General features: G+C 36.2%; 1 protein-coding gene across 1 annotated transcript; it reads left to right on the plus strand.

Annotated features, from left to right (window-relative positions):
* Positions 1-2: 2 nt before the first annotated feature.
* LOC144970670 (uncharacterized) lies at positions 3-14,893 on the plus strand. The gene is made up of 2 exons (XM_078910539.1): positions 3-291; positions 8,483-14,893. The coding sequence occupies exon 2, from the start codon at positions 8,492-8,494 to the stop codon at positions 13,766-13,768; it is 5,277 nt and encodes a 1,758-aa protein (XP_078766665.1). The 5' UTR covers positions 3-291; positions 8,483-8,491; the 3' UTR covers positions 13,769-14,893.
* Positions 14,894-17,374: the final 2,481 nt, after the last annotated feature.

Raw genomic sequence — 17,374 nt, forward strand, 5'->3', positions numbered from 1 at the left:
ATGCGAATTTATGTGACATTATCATGCGTAATTTTTATAAATTTCGTTTTATTTTATTTTCCAACAATTTGACGATGCGTCCTCTTTCCACTCTCTTCGACCTAGAAACAAAAAAAGGACGCATCCAGAAAACGCCAGAAAAATTTCCATCCAATGGCGATATTCACCATTTTGCAAAAAACTTTTTGGAAGAAAATAAATCTTATATATTCTTAAATCCATCATAAACATGGTATTTGACTGCATCTAAACGCCATTCACGGGTTTTTCGATTGTAAACGACAATAGAGGGTAAGAAACATTTCTATTTTCGGTGTTTTTAGCACTACAGAAATCCTCAGTTAGCCACTGTCCAGTCCCCCATTTTGTTTTGTCCCGAAAATGGCTTTATTCTAAATATCTAAAAGATCGGAGGTCTTACTCTTACGTTTACAACAAACCAGGCCTCCCTATCGTTATAAATAGCACTTATTGAACCATCTAGATGTTGTATTACTATGTAAATTATTAGTCGAGCTCTCTTGCTTCCATTTCTGAAATTAATTGAAAAGAAATAAGCTGAAACTGAAACGACTCCGTACCGACCTTTGGCTTTATTTATCATAGTCATAGTCATGATTTTCAATAAACAAAAGTGCGACCTTAACGTTATTCACATGCCCTTTTTAACATGGTTTTCTGGACATTTTGCGATTTAAAATGACAGACAGTTCAGATTCATAAAATGAAGACGGTTTTTATTTGATACTTATCGTATTAAAAATCCATGTCAGTCAGTGCAGATTATAATTTTCAGGTAGCGGAGCGGCCGGATAGTCTGCGAGGTGAAAATCGTTTTTTATCTTTATTTTGCTTACATTGATGTTCATCCATGATAGGCTAAGTGTTATATTATTTTTTATTATATAGACTAGAATTAGAATTATATTAATATTACGATACTGGCGGCGTCTTTCATCTTTCATTCCACACAGGTAATAGTAATATTTCACTGACAAAAAGACTGAAGTAAAAATTTAGAAAGTTTTGAATTATAAAAATTTTTGAAATTTTGGATTTTAGTTACATTTGTCACAATGACAGACAATATAGATTTATAACGATTATTTATACTTGGACCAAACTGAATGGAAATTAATGCTTATTTTACTTGACATTGATTTTAATCAAACATACTTGATATATGTCGAGAACCTCACATTTATCAACTATTACTATCACTTACTTTAATTTTATCCATTATCATTATTCATGCATGACAACTAAGTTAGCGAAGACGAAGCTTATTTCCAAATCATTAAAAGCATTCTTAATTCTGACTGCAATGTATGTCATGCATTAGTATTAGTCATTAGTATTATTTTTTTTATATTGGCACAATTTCATTTGAGACAAAAAGTTGTTCAGTATATTCGGTGCAAATCCCTGATTTTCCTGATTGCAGCCACAAGTTTTGGAGCAGCAAAGGATTATTATTATTTTGTCTGTAAAATTAACTAACAAATTTTTATTTTAAAAAGAAAAAGATATAGCTCTGGACTATAATTGAACTGTATAAATTTAGAGTTTGAAAATTGTATCAGCCACAAAGTCAATGTTCATTTCTCTTTCCTATTGCCTTGAGTTGAGTAAAAGTGACTTGATTTGAGCTTCATATATATTGTCTTGCAAGTTTACAAATAATTTTGGTGTTTGCGATTTTTTTTAAATGCTAACTTGCCAAACTAAATTTTTCAATGCAATGTTGACACTGATGACTCCAAAACTCACATTTTGGGGGGTTTTAGGCATATAATATAAAGGCTTTACTAGCAATCTTTCCCTGACTTATCTTTTTTAATGTAACTGCTATACTTCTCAGTGTGTGTGTTTTCGGTGGGGGGTGGGTTGTTTTTTTGTTTTTGCTTTTTTTTTCTACAAAATTGTACCTGCAAATACAAGCCAGATTAGATTGCATAAATTCTGAAAGCAAACTAAATTAGTGGTGAAAAGACTGGAAAAACATCTATAAAGCTTTGAAGCTTAAAGTAAACAAAAGTATCTTTTTGGAGTCGTATTCAATTCCATGCTCTCATAGTGGGGGAGGCACTTACTGTGTCTTCTATCCCTCTACATCTGTTTCAGACCTGCCAACCAGTACGATTTTTGGACCCCGAATACGCGGATACCATTTTAGTGGATTTAATACGATGTGATTTAATATGTGATGTGAATAATGTTGATGATACATTGATACACACGTGTCGTACACCAACTGTTGACTGTGTTTCTGAATGAATGATGCATCACATTTAATACTATAGTTATCATTTCAGTTGCTTATATGATGCCGGTTTTCAGCAATATTTTTCTCATACATTTTTGAGGATTTGCATAGAATTATGCATATAAGCTTGTTTTATACTTTAAATAGTCTCAGACCACATTTAAACTTTTGCCACTTATTAAATAGAAAATTCTAAGTGAAAATTTAATTGAACCAACATCTTTGACTATGAAGCCTTCAATTAAAAACTGTATTGCAAATTAACTTAAACATAAATGGGTTATTTCCCTTTATAATAACTAAATTACTCTATTTTGATTTATAAAATTTATAATGATCTTTTTTTTAATTTATTATTTTGTACGAGTCTTGAATTACAAAGTGGGCAGCTTTAAGTACGGTAATTGGTTCAAAATGAATTTTTTAGAACCATTTTAGAAGTATTTAACTTGTCTCTGAATATTACATACTTTGCAAATTTCCTTTCATTTGACCAAAGTAATAGTTTCTATATACTAAGTAGTTTATAGAAGTAATAGTAGTAGTAGGAGGAGGAGTAGTAGTAGGGTATGCTCAAAAAAAAAAAAAAAAAAAAAAAGAGAGCCATCACAACTTCATCAGCATCTCTTACCATCAACATCATGACATCATCACTTCTACAACTGCCATCACAGCATTGTCACTGCCACAACCACCACCACATCACTTCTACCACCACCGCCACCACAGCTTCATCATCATCACCACCACCACCAACACTAGAGCACCATCGCTACAACAACCAACACTTCTTCCACTGACACTAGCATCAATACTACCAACATGTTAAGGGTCTTTTGGTCATTTCTTTGGGTGTTTCGAAAGCAATTTCCTTTGATATTTCAATTTCTGAGCCTTATGCTAATTTTAAATGGCCATTAAGTTTTAGTTTCTCGATAAATCGATAATTTTGTAATCACTAGAGATTGCTTGAATGATGAAGATCAGTTTATTTTGATTTGTGATTGATGTTAGCTTTTATATAAATTTTTGTATAGTGCGCACTTTTTATCCACATGTGCGGACAAAATACACTTTTTTGCTAAAAAATACACTTTTTAGGGTCATGGAATACACTTTTCATCCTGTGAAGGTTGGCAGGTCTGCTGTTTTCCAACATGCTTTCTGTCTTTGTCTTTGGCTGAGATTACTTGGTTTTGTCCTGGCTGGATACCCTAGCTGGGAGGTAAACAGTTTTGGGAGAATATTTTTTTTTTGTCTTGTAAATCATCTCTCTGTTACTGTTATGCACTTTATTATGTTTTGTTTACATATTATTATTATATGTAATTTGTAAACTCTTGAGTGTGTTCCTCTTAGTGGGGACCTGTGCTTGTGTCTGGATAAGACTTTTATGTGATCTCAAAATAAGTACACTGATAGGGTGCGCATGGAATCTACCTCTGTTGCCTATTTGAACCAATACTCCTTTGTCTTCTTTTTCTTTGGTGTTTTAATTGTAATTCTGGAACTTTTTTTATCCCATTGTCTTCCTTTTTACTGGCGCTGTTATGACGTCAATGTGTTGCATGCGCTATAAACCCCTTAAAAACAAACAAAACAAACGACAGTCCATGCTTTTAAGATATAAATTATAACAAGAGTGAAAATCGTGGATTTTGTTTTGATGCAGACTCTTTTTTTCTTTTTTTTTAAGTGTACACACAATTTTTAGTTAGTTTGGCTGTGGCAGGTCTGAATACTAAATTTACTACCACCATCATATCATCAACATACTCTTTATCATCTTTATCATCATTACTACCACTCCCATCATGACCTCTGCCACTAAGTAATCATTAGCACAACCACCTGTTCACATCATTGTTAATACCCAGTAACTCCATCACTGCAATATCAACATCACTACTGTCTGCACCATCAACAGAGCAGTATTGGATAAGAGTAGGTATCTATAAGAGATTTGACCTGTTTTATGCTACCAACCCCTTATTTGTCATAATTAGCCCAGAGAAAGTAATGAAAGTTCGATCATCTTTGAGGGCTGATCAAATATAGACTGCCCACATTATGAAGGAATGTGTTTCAATTCTCATGAAATTTTGCATCTTTTTTTTTTTTAACACAGTCCCTGCTAAAGTGATACATTTCTTCCATTTCTCCTTGACCTTGAAAAGTCCTTCAAAGTCAAAGTTATTTGATTTTGTCTACTAAAGCTCTTAAAACTTCAATTTCATCTTCATAACGTTTTCCTTTGAGGTCTTTCTTCAGCAATTTATGGAACATTTTTTTTAAAAATCAGACGGGGCTAAATCAATTGAAAAAGAAGGATGAGGTGAGCTTTCTAACCTGTAATCATTTGCATTTGACACTGTGGCACAATTAGACAGCGCATCATCCTGCTGCAAAGACGGTCTCCAATTCAAAGTTTCCCTGGGTGTTTTATATCCAACTCAGTCCATTCAAAAATTGGGAGTCATATTTCCCGTTCATTGTTTTAATCTTTGAAAGATAATCAAACAGTGAGCATGACCTTTACCACAGGGCTGCTTATTGTTGCCTTTTTGGGGGGTTCGGCTCTTCACAGATTTTAACAATGTTTAATAATAATGATAATAATACTAATACAGTAGTTTTCGTATAAAAGCACTGTCCTTGGGGATCAAGCAGAGCATACTTATAGTCAGATCATGCTTATGAGCAGATTCAGATTTTTAAATTTTTTTTTCGAAGTTTGTGTTCAATTCTCATTTTACAGTATTTTTAGAAAATCCTATCAGTTTTAAAATACATGTATTTAATAGTATGCACTCAGCTAAAGGCTTGGAATTGCCATTGGTCCATTAAAAATTCTGTTTCTCACCCCAAGCGTGTTTATAGTCGGATTGTGCTTGTAACTGGAGTGCTTATATTATAGATGGAAACCACTGTAATAACAATATATATTTCTATAGCGCCTACTCGTCCACTTAAATGTGCTCTGCATAGCTTTACAAGTAACTCAAACACACACAAAACGCATGTGTCAGACTTGCCAACTGTATTTCAATAAGCTTTGAGATCCAAAATATGATATGGGAATGTTGACCATATTATATGCTAAATGCAAAAAGTCAGGATTTGTAACAAAAGGGGGAAAGTGATCAAATAAGTGGATGAGTTAATGTATGTTATTAAAGTCTGCATCAACATGAACCTGAGCAGTCAAAGGAATTACATGGTTTCCTTCCATCCTCCCAGGGATGCCACTTTTCCGGTTTTAGCCGGAAATCCGGTTTTTTTACCACCAGCCGGTTTTAATCCGGAACCTCCGGTTTTTGTCTGTCGTCACTATTCCAAAAAAAAAAAAAAAATTTTTTTAAAGAAGAAGAAAAAAATCGAGATTTGAGCCGGAACTTTTTCGCCGGGTGAATAATTTGGGCTGTCACCGCCGGTCGAATATTTGGGCACCTAAATGGTAGTTTATCTATGCCCATCCCCATCACAATTCCTCCTTTTAAAAAAAAAAAATTGATAAATAAACAGTGATTTTGAGAATTTCTCAGAAATTTTCCGCTGAATTTGCCGTGTCAAACATTTCCCTCAAAACCACAAAATCACCATTATGTCTTATGTCATATTTTGACACCAGTGCAATAGTCTCGCGAAATTTAGTGACGGTCCCGTTTTTATGACGTCGGGCCAGACTGAATGGCACCAGATGTCACAATTGACACAGACGACCAGTGGTGTTCTTTGATTAGCTAGTTGATGGTTGAAGGGGAAGGGGAGGGACACATATCATCTCTCTCTCTCTCTCTCTCTCTCTCTCTCTCTCTCTCTCTCTCTCTCTCTCTCTCTCTCTCTCTCTCTCTCTCTCTCTCTCTCTCTCTCTCTCTCTCTCTCTCTCTCTACCATCCATTAAATCTTTACAAGAACTAAATTTATGTTTAATGATAAGAATGGATTTATACTAGTAATAGTAATATATTACATAATACCAATACAAAACTATGTTCCTGTTATTTTTACACTTTGCTTGCGTTTGACCGATAGACGGAGACATTATCCTCCTTTTGACAAATTGCTATTATTATCACTGAAAAAAAAAACACTCACCAAAACCACTACATCATCTCTACCACCACTACTATTACAACCACCACCACATCATCATCCCTACCACCAGTACTACTACAACTACCAGCACATCGTCATTCCTACCACAACTATTACAACCACCACCACACAATTATCTCTAAAAGACCACCACTACTACAACCACCACCACATCATCATCCTACCACCACTACTACAACCACCATCACATCATCTCTAAGATCACTACTACTACTACTACTACTACTACTACTACTACTACTACTACTACTACTACTACTACTACTACTACTACTACTACTACAACTACCACTACATCATCATTCCTACCACAGCTACTACAACCACCACCATACAATCATCCATACGACCAGTACTACTATAATCCCTACCACATCATCCCTACCACCACTACTACTACAACCACCACCATCATCATCCCTACTACAACCCCCATATTTAATTACACTTTCAACTTTTGAAATTCTCCGAGTCGTGTCAGAAATTGCTGCGAGACAAATTTTGGATCGAATCTCAGTGAATTTGAGTGAAGTTTAAATGTATAGGTTATAGTTGCATGGGTGGGTCATGATCTTCACAATGAAAAATTTTCTCCTTTTATGTGACCAGTCATTCTCACCCCTGATAGCTATTGATATTAATTTTGTTTTTAGCACCTTATTTTATCAATTTGAAAACTGTTAACTCTCCTTTCTTTTGTGTGTTATTTGCTCTCAATTGCAATAATAAGTACTGAAACAATATTCCATATTTGATATTTTTCAAATCCCTACAAAGCCCTTGACGTTGATTTGTATCTCGTCCGCCCAAGTTTTCAGGCTTTTTTAAATTTGCCTGGTGGCATCCCTGTCCTCCAGCTCGACAAGTCTCCATAAATTCAGTGAATGTTAAGTTTGGACGTTGGATTGTTGCTGATGTTGAATATGATGTTTAAGGGGAAATATGAGAGAAACAGGCTAAATATTGGAGAAAACATGATTCATCTGTCTAAGTTGTTGAGGTTGTTTGGCAAGTCTGATAACATGTAGACACAAGAATGACTTCTGTCAAAATCAAAATAAATCAATCATAAAATGCCTTGTCAAATAATTCAGTCTTAAGATGTTTCTTTAATGTAAGGACACAAGGAGCAGGGTTTTTTTCTAATTGTTTTGAGTGGCATTTCATCTCTGGATGATATTGTCAGAATATTGAGGGATCCAGGTTTCATCCACTGTCACCAATCTGTCCCCCCAAAAAATTTTCACGAGGAGAATTTCACAACAGTGTTTTCTTTCCTCTTTTATTTGCTATAGCTTCCTTATGACGACTAGTGCATATCAGAAGTTTCCAATTTTTTCATGTTATCTTATAGAAATTGATAACCTTTTCCTGAAGATTCTATGCGAATTAAACAATCCCTTCATAGTCATGGTAATTTTATTTGATTATCCCTCGTATGTATAAAAATATGAATATATTTAATGTGAAAATGGTCTTTAGACACAGCCTCATGTATGAAAATGGAAGGGAGTTGGGGGGGGGGGGGGGGGTGATTGTTGACAGGACTGGTGCAGGCCAATTTCAACCAACTGATGGAAGAATACATTTTTGGTTACTTATTCAATATAAATTTCTTTTTTTCTTTTTTTTTTCCTTCAATGATTATGGTATAAATGATTTTGTGATATGTTACCGTTAGAGGTTTGCTCAAGCTACCCAGGTAATATTTTTTTTTGAAGTGAAAATGAAATTTTGTTTATTCATCGCCAAGGGCAAATTTGTCTTTAGGTCTATTCCAAGGGTAGTCTGGAATAACTTGGGTGGGGTGACTTGCTCAAGGCCATAAACCTTATGGGTAGTCGAACTCGTTACCTTTCGGATACAAAACACAGACAATGCCACTGTTCTGAAGGATTCTGTTTTTCCTCATAAGTAAAGGTATTCATGATAAAAGAAAAGTTGCTAATTTCTTAAATGGACACTTAAAGCTTTCATTTTGTTTTCTTCGACAATGAAAATGAAATATAGTGTTAGGAAATGTTGGGTGTGGAAAATGCTTACAACAATTGATATAATTTCATTTTATTTATATATTTTTAAAATTATATTTTTCAGAGTCTTACAATGGAAGAATCTGGGAACTTTTCTGCCATGGCAGCTTACCATGGCAGTGATGCTCCATCTACTTCATTAGATCTGAGAACAGCCAGCTTTGAAAATCAGTTTGATCATGGAAGCCATTTCAACAATGTGTATCACGGTGGTAATAGTATGCAGTCCAATAGCATGTATCAAAGTGAAAACCATAATCCAGTCACTCCATTGCTTGTTGTAAACACTCCACACCCAGTAGTGGAAGGAGGAGATGAAAGGAACTGCATTGAGGATTTTGCGAAAGAATTGGCTTTGGAAAGGCGGGGTGTTGAGGAAGTCAATAGAGAAATAAAAGAAGAAGCAGGAGCAAATTGTTACAGAGAACGAAGTGAAGAATTAATGGAAACTGAGGATTATCCACCAGAGGAGTCCAAAGAAGCTCTCAGAGCTCAAAAAGATCCTGAGCTGTTTGTCACATTTGAAAAGCAACTAACATCAAATGTTGATAGTAATATGTCAAGACAAAATCCTGACTTCAATGATTCTTTGGGAATTGGTGGACCAGGGGATGACTTAGTCGATATTAAAACGGAAATTGCTGTTGAGAAAACTGGCGGGAAAAAATCTGAGAAGGAAAATGGAAGTGTCACAAAACCTAAGAGAAAGCGAAAACCCAGGAAAATCTCAGTACCAGATCTTGTTGAAATACAAATGGTGAAGCATCCATTACTTCCTCCTTGTTATTGTCTGAAGAGAAAGTGTCAGGATGTTATTACATTTGACATGCGGTCACACGTCCATGACAAGTTCTGGGTCATGAATATGCATGAAAGACAAGAATGGCTTAAAGAGCACCTGCTGTATGTGAAGCCCAAGAGCCGAACAACCAACCCAATATCCACACTGCATGAAAGTCACCGAAGATTTTTCCTGCCCAACCAATCGGAGAAGATTGAGGTTTGTCGCAAAATGTTCTTTGCAACTCTGGGCTTCAAGGATGAGGCAAAATTTTTGCAGAGTCCAAAGATGCTTAACAGTCAAGGCATGCTGTCTGTGTTCAGAAAAAGAAAGTGCATCGTTTCTCGAAAACATTTCACAGCTGTTCAAGAATATTGTAAAGAAGTTGCTGAGGCAAATGGATGCAGTATCAACCTTGAGCCTGGATCCACCAATGAGATAATAATCCCATCTGGTTATGGTCTGAGGGATATGTTTAATGAATTTTGTGTGAAACGCTCAATATACACCATTGGGTATCACAAATTCAGACAGATTATCGAAGTACTTCTAAGAGGAGATCGTGTTGAGAATTATGAGCATGTGGAATTTAGGGAACATGATGAAGATGAAGACGAGGGTGAGGAGAAGGTTAAAGTTGTTAAAGAAAAGAAGAAAAAGTCTAAACCATCTAAATCTAAAGATGCCACACCAAAAGCTGATGGTTCCAGTCCTGTCAAAAAGAAGAAACGCCCTCGTAAGAAGGCTAAAACACAACAGCACCTGCCAAAAGAAAAGAAAAAGACAATTTTAAAATCCCCTCTATTCAGCAATCTAAAACACACAATAAACAAGAAAAAGCGTATTGATATGTTCCCAAATAGTGCCACTAATACAAGATACAATTTCCGTGAAAGCATTAATGTGCTTACCAGTTATTCAGAGGATCAAATGATGGAGTCTGCAATTGAGGAATCAATAATTGAAACTTTCAAAGACTTTATCAGAGATGATGCTGCCCCAGAGAATAGCAATGAAAATGAAGATGTTGACACAGCAGAAGTAGAAGATTTGGAAGTGAAGCCTGATGTTGAAGAAATTAGTGTAAGAAAGAAAACCAAAAAATTGGCAAGCAGATATTTGGAGGCAATCAACAAAATCCAAAAACCAAGGAAAAAGAAAATAAAGTCTGCTCTTAGAAGGGCTCAACTTGCATATCATGAATCTAGAAGGAAGACTGGACTTAACCATCCAGTTTTAACCCCATGCAATTGTACCCACAGAAAATGTTCTCAAAAGATAACAGAAAGCAGACGACAGGTTCTACACGATGAGTTTTGGGCAATTCAAACCAAACAAGAAAAGAAAAAGTGGATAGAGAAATACATTGTGCATTGCAAACCAAGGTCCCGATCTACTTTGATAAAATTTCCACGAAAGCATATGAATAAAAAATATTATTATCCCAATGATGAGGGTACTTTAGTCAATGTATGTCGTGTTTTCTTCATGAGAACTCTGGGTTATTATTCTAACATGGTAATTGATTCCTTAGAAGTGGGTGAACATGGTTTAGATATCATAACCATAACTGATGACGAGGAGGAAGAGGAGGAGGATGGCACAAAGAAAACCAGTGGAGATGGATCACGATCCCCAAAAATTAGGACAGAATTGAGTTCAGAGACTGGTAATATGGAAGAAAGAGTTGTAATTAAACAAGAAATAGATGAAGAAGGAGGTAATAATATGGAAACTTTAGAAGGATTAGACAAAAAGAATGTATTTTTCACTCCTGAGATGGAAAGAGAGGAAGTGGAAAAGGTTGTGAGTCCCAGTTTTAAACGGAGGAGACCTTTGTCCCTGAGAAATAGCAAGGAACATCACCCGATAGGGGAGGCATGTCAGTGCGGCAAAAAATGTTCTATAAATATTCCACAAGACAGGAGGGAAGCTATTCATTCATATTATTGGTCTCTGATCACGTACAACCAAAGAAAACAGTGGATTTTGGATAATATCACAAGAGAGTTACCTAAGAGACGTACAGTTTTGGGCCGCTTGGTTAGAAAGAGGGAGACAAGAAAATGTTATTTGACAAACTGGGAAGGAAACAAGGTTGAAGTTTGTCGAAATTTCTTCCTGTCTACTCTTGGTTTCAAATGGGACAAAATGATAGACACCATTTGTAAAACAACTCCACTTGGTAGTAAATTTGTGCGCGCTGATCTGAGAGGAAAGCGAGCTCCTGTTCATAAAATCCCGGACGATATAACAAACTGCATCAAAGACTATTTGAAAGCTATTCTTAAAACTTTTCCATATGTGCCCCCTGCACCAAGAAATTCAGTCAAGTTGGGGCTAAAAAAGCCTGCCAAAAAGAAGAAAAATCCTACAGCTCAGCCTCAAAATGGTGTTACTATCAAAACCTTGTATGCTGATTACAAAGCAAAACATCCGTTTCAGAAAGTCAGCTATGCAACCTTTAGGAAAGTTCATATGCAGGTCAGAGAAATTGTTCGTACCCAAAATCCTGATAATGTTGGCCCTGAGGAGGAGAATGATTCCGCCCATATTGGATTTGAGGATAATATGCCAGCCTCTCCTAGCAGTGACCATGGATTTGCTTATGTCCCAAATAATCCATTGTTTGATTCAAGACGACAAAATAATAATACTAATAATAATAATAGTGCAGTTCTAGGTGGAATTCCTCCTCTACAATCATGCATGTACAACGACCAACCGCAGTTACTCAATTTGTCATCGCATCATCACCCTCCTCAACATCCTCCAAATATTCCTTCCAATAAGCAAAATAGTACAAATCATAATCAAACCAGTCGTCTCGGTGGTCCAAGTCATGCAACAGGAAGCACAAGCAACAGTGGCGGAAGCAGCAAGTTTTCCAAAGCTCATCATCATCAGCATCAACAACAACCACAGCAGCCCCCGCAGCAGACTCACCATCCTCCTCAACAAGACTTTGCCCACCTTCTTCCTTTTTCATCTTCGTCAAAAGGTCCTGGTGGTATGTACCAACTCCCAGGTCATTCGGCTTCAAATCTCATGCCTCCTTACTCAGCTGCCCAAACCAATCCTCTGGATCCCTTCTGCATGTCTCCATCTACGTCTCAGGGAATATCCAATCCCCTTCCTTATCCTAATCTCCACTTCACGGCCGATCTCATTGGGCATCATCCCCATCTACCACCCCCATCCCACCATCACCACCCCCACTTATATCAGCATCATCTTCCTTACCCAAACCGATTCCCCACCAATGTCTTACCCCAGGCGTTGAAAGATCACAATGATCACAGCAATCCTCACAATTTCTACAATCCCCAAATGGATTTTAACCAAGATCATCATGCAGACAACATGTTTCAATTCAAGGACACCTTAAATTATTCATCTTTCACACCAGACAATCTTTCCAACACACACTCTCCTGTGCACAATCAAATCCCCAACCCGATCCCATTCCCAGGAAATAGTGGAAATGTCATGGAACATAGCAATAGCTCTAATCAAGCTCTTCCTGTTGGTAACTTTGCTGAAGATATGAGCATGGGTAGCTCAGCTGCTATTACAGCATCATCCAGTAATGTAAAGCCTCCACATAAGAATCAGTCGGACTTTATTGGTCAAGGCACCTCACAGAATTTCAATCAAATGAACCGTGTTCCATACATGGATAATGTGCAGGGTGAGAAAAAGAAGAGATCAAGAAGTCGTAAAAAGAAAGAAGAGAATCCACCAAAGCCACCAAGAGTAAAGAAAGTGCGTCCAGTGTCTCTTAGAAATTCCAAAGAGCACCATCCAATGCTTCCCCCATGCAGTTGTGGGAAGAAGTGTCGTGAAAAGATAAATCAGAGAAAACGAGAATTGGTATATCATGAATTCTGGGCACTCGGTAGTTATAGCAACCGCAAACAGTTTATAGCTAGCCACATGAAAAGGGAAGATCCAAGACGCCGTACTAATTTGAATGCTCGAGTTTTAAGGAAGACAGAAACTAGGCGATTCTTCCTTAATGATTCAACAGGCCTTGAAGTGGAAGTGTGCAGGCAGTTTTTCCTACACACTCTGGGGTTGAAGTGGGATAAAATCATCGGTACAATTTGTAAGACAACAGCAAGGGACTCTAATGTAACACCTCCCGACATGAGGGGCCGAAAAACACCAGCACATAAGATGAGTAATGAAGTCATTCAGTCAGTTGGGTCATATGCCAGGGCAATTTTACAAGCAGCAAAACCAGAGTATCTGGCTAACCTGCGTCAGCCCAAGAAGAAAGGATTTTCGATCGACACATTCATACCCTATGGGCTCAACATGAAAAATTTGCACCAAGACTATAAAGCAAAACACGCAAGTCATAAGATAAGTTATGAGAGTTTCAGGAAAATTTTCCGCCAAATACGAAAGGAGGTTTTAGAACCAGGTTCAGTCACAGAGGAGGAAAGGGCAGATATTGATAAAATTACAGACCGTTCCGACATTGCTGAGGGTGAGCCAGTCCCAGGTACCATCAATGCAACCACTGGTCGAATTGACACTCATGCTCATATTCCAGCAGAATAATGACAATGGAAAGTATTTCTGGCTCTGTACTCACTTTAAGTGGCTGGTTGGGGGTTTTTTTGCCTCCCATAGTGGGCAGTGAGGTCACTTGTTGTCTCTTCTATCCCCCTATTTCTGTTATCCAATTTGCTTTCTGTCTTTTGTCATGGCCGGATGAGAGGAAAACAGTCGAATGAATAGTTAATAATTTTGAGAGATGATATTTTTTTCATTGTGAATCACCTCTTAGTTATGTACTGCTATATTTTTTTATTTTTTTTGTTTGCATATATGTCTTATAAACATATTAGAGTTTGTTCCCTTCAGTGAAGTCCTGTGCCTGTGTCTGGGTGGGTCTTCTAGGTAAACTCAGACTAAGCGCATTTATAGATTGCTCTTGTAATCTACTTCTGTCCCCTATTTGAACCAGTCTCCCTTGCCTTATTTTTAAAAAAAATTTCAGGTGCTTTTAATCGTAATCTAGAATATTTTTACCACCCCATCTTTTTTCTTTTAACTGACGTCTAACTTCTACGTCATGGCACAAGACCGAAGGGCTAGAGCTCAGGTGGTCGCTGGTTCGGATAGACATAGACTTTTAACTGACGCTAAAATAACCTTTAAAACAAAACTTACCTTAAGTGGAATATTATTTTGTCTATGCTAATCAGTCCAAAAATAAAAGTTTGTTTTATGTCAATTCACAATTATCTTGGGTAAAGACATTCCATACAAAAAAATAAAAATAAAATGGAATTCCCTTTATTCTTCCCTATGGGGAAATTTGTCTATAGGGTCTATTCCAAGGGAAGACGAATAACCCAGGTATCAGCCGCAGTGCAGCGTCGCAAAGTGAGCTAGGGAGATGTGATTGGGTTACACAGCGCAGCAAGTGATCAAAATCAAACTCAATGTCTTTTGGGTACGAAGGAAAGACTGAACTGCTTGAGCCACACTGTCCTAACTGCCTCATACTTACTGTTATAACGAAAAATCTGGGGTGTCATGACAAAGGGAAGCAAATAATTGCTATTGTCCGTTTAATGCTATAAAACCAAGCTTATGGCTCTGGAGGACTACATTTTTACGAAACAGCTGTAAGCATAGTATAAACTATTACTAAACTAAAATGTCTTTGTTATTGATTAGCGCTGATTATATATTTATATATGTATAATATATATATATATATATACATATATAAATATATATATATATATATATATATATATATATATATATATATATTGCAAAGATTGTAACATTTAGGCTTTGTTTGATAACTTTTCCTGAGTGACCTGATCCAATGAATCAATTGTTTGAAGGATTATTTATGTTCCTTCATGGAATGTCTAAGTGATGATATGATGTGCACACACAGAAAGGTGTAACTTTTATTTTAAAGAGGGTGGGCAGATTCAACTTTTTCATTATTCATTTTTTACTGATCAAATTATTGAAATTTAGCTTGTTTATAAACTGTCATTACCTATCTTATAAAACATGTGGTTTTGTCTCTATGTGGTTGGCAAGTTTGCCAGGAAAATATGATATTGATTCTGAATTATTTTTTTTTTTCTTGATTTTTTTTTCATCATGCATATTTATTCTCCACATACATAAACATAAATTGTAATCAAAATGTGATCCATAACTTCAATACGGTGATGATCCAGATGCAGAAAATTGAATTAAAAACCTAAAGGGTCATATGATTTTAAGTTTTGAGGTTTTTGCAGTTTTTTTAAAAAGAAGGGAAATTGATATAATTCGATTTGCTAACTACCAGATTTGGTTGTCTGTTTACATATTGTTATCACTATCATTATTGCAATGTCAAATGTATCATGCCATGTCATTTATTGTTTTTTATTATATTATTATTATTATTATTATTATTACAAGTTATGACGCACCATATGCCACGAAAAGCTGCCCTTAAAAAGCACTTTGGATGACATTCCTGATCTGAATACATTGATTGTTAATAAGTAATGAATTAATAAGGGTGTAATAATGGCATAGGATGATTTGGAATGAAATTGTATATTACCTAGTAGTGAAGTGCTCACTCATTTAGACCACCTATGACTATGATGCAGTCTCGGCAAAAAAAAAATTTATCTAGCTGTAGCTAAAAAAATAATCATTGTATTACTTTTTTTCTGATGCTGTATTTCATTACCAGTAAAACGTTGCTATTCCAACCTCTTCCCCCCCCCCCCCCTTTTTTTTTTTTTCCACCATACCCACCGTATCACTAAATTTATTGACCAGCATGGATTTTTTGTGTCACATGAAACATTGCCAGACAAAGCAGAAAGAATATACAGTATACAGACAAAACCATCCCACAAAAAAATCAACCTGCCTCGACTGAGGAATGAATCTTAGACCTCCTGATTACCGATGGTCATTGTCTAGTCCTGTTTTATTGGCATTATTTTGTTGGCTGCTCTGCATGGTGGTAGCAGTATCAGGAGGCTTGACTGTTAAATATGTCATGTATTTTGTATGAGCTCATTGTATTGTTTTTTTAAGGAATATTTTTTGTTTTCCTTCATGTTTTATTCTGGTTTGTTTTGTTTTTTTGTTTTTTAATTGTTTTGTTTTTCATTTGGGCCAGATATATTTTGACTAGGTAATGCTAATATTGATGAATCTATTATGTGTCCCCATCCTTGAACTTGTCAAAAATACTTTGGAGGTCACTTGTATATGAAATGATTAACGTTATCATTGTGCGTACCTTTGTAGTATTATTGTCCATATTTTTATAATCAGTGTCTACTGTATGTGCATTCATTTCTATCACAATTTTAATACAGTTAATGCCTATGCTTACTTTACTTACTGTAGTTGTGGTGCAAAATAACGATATTTGAAGAGGACAACTGTAACTACCATTGGTCAAACTTTAAAGGATATATGGGAAATGTTTTGTTTTTTTAAAAAGTGAGTTAATTTGACTGACATGCTGGTCTCAGCATCTGATGGTGGAAGGAAATCTCATAGTCAAGAAATGTTGGCCTCCCTAGCCAAAACGGGATACAAATATTTTTTTCCCTGGGTGGGGATCCTGACCTCCCATAGTGGGCAGGGAGGTACATGCTGTGTCTTCTATCTCCCCATACCCATTTTCCAATTGTTTCCTGTCATTGTCTTGGTATGAGATTACTTAGTTTTGTCCTGATCCTTGCCGAAGTTCCTTGGCTGGGAGGGAAACAGTCGAATATATAGTTATTCGTATGGGAGATGATATTTTTTTCCTTGTAAATCATCTCTCTGTTATGCATTGTATTATGTTTAGTTTGCATATTATATTATATGATTGGTAAACATTTGAGTGTATTCCTCTTAGTTGGTACATGTGCTTGTGTCTGGATACGACTTTTAGGTGATCTCAAACTAAGTACTTTGACTGTGTGCTCTTGGAATCTATATCTGTTCCCTATTTGAACCTATTCCCCTTTGTCTTGCCTTTTCTTTTGTGCTTTAATTGTAATTCTAGAACTTTTTACTATCCCGTTTTCTTCCTTTTTACTGGCGCTGATATGACCTTAATGTGTTGCAAGTGCCGTAAAACCCTTAAAAACAAAAACAAACAAACAAACAAATATTTTCCCC

The sequence above is a fragment of the Berghia stephanieae genome, chromosome 4, assembly GCF_034508935.2.
Source record: "Berghia stephanieae isolate SIO BIC M18660-M18661 chromosome 4, UCSD_Bste_1.3, whole genome shotgun sequence".
NCBI lineage: Eukaryota > Metazoa > Mollusca > Gastropoda > Nudibranchia > Aeolidiidae > Berghia > Berghia stephanieae.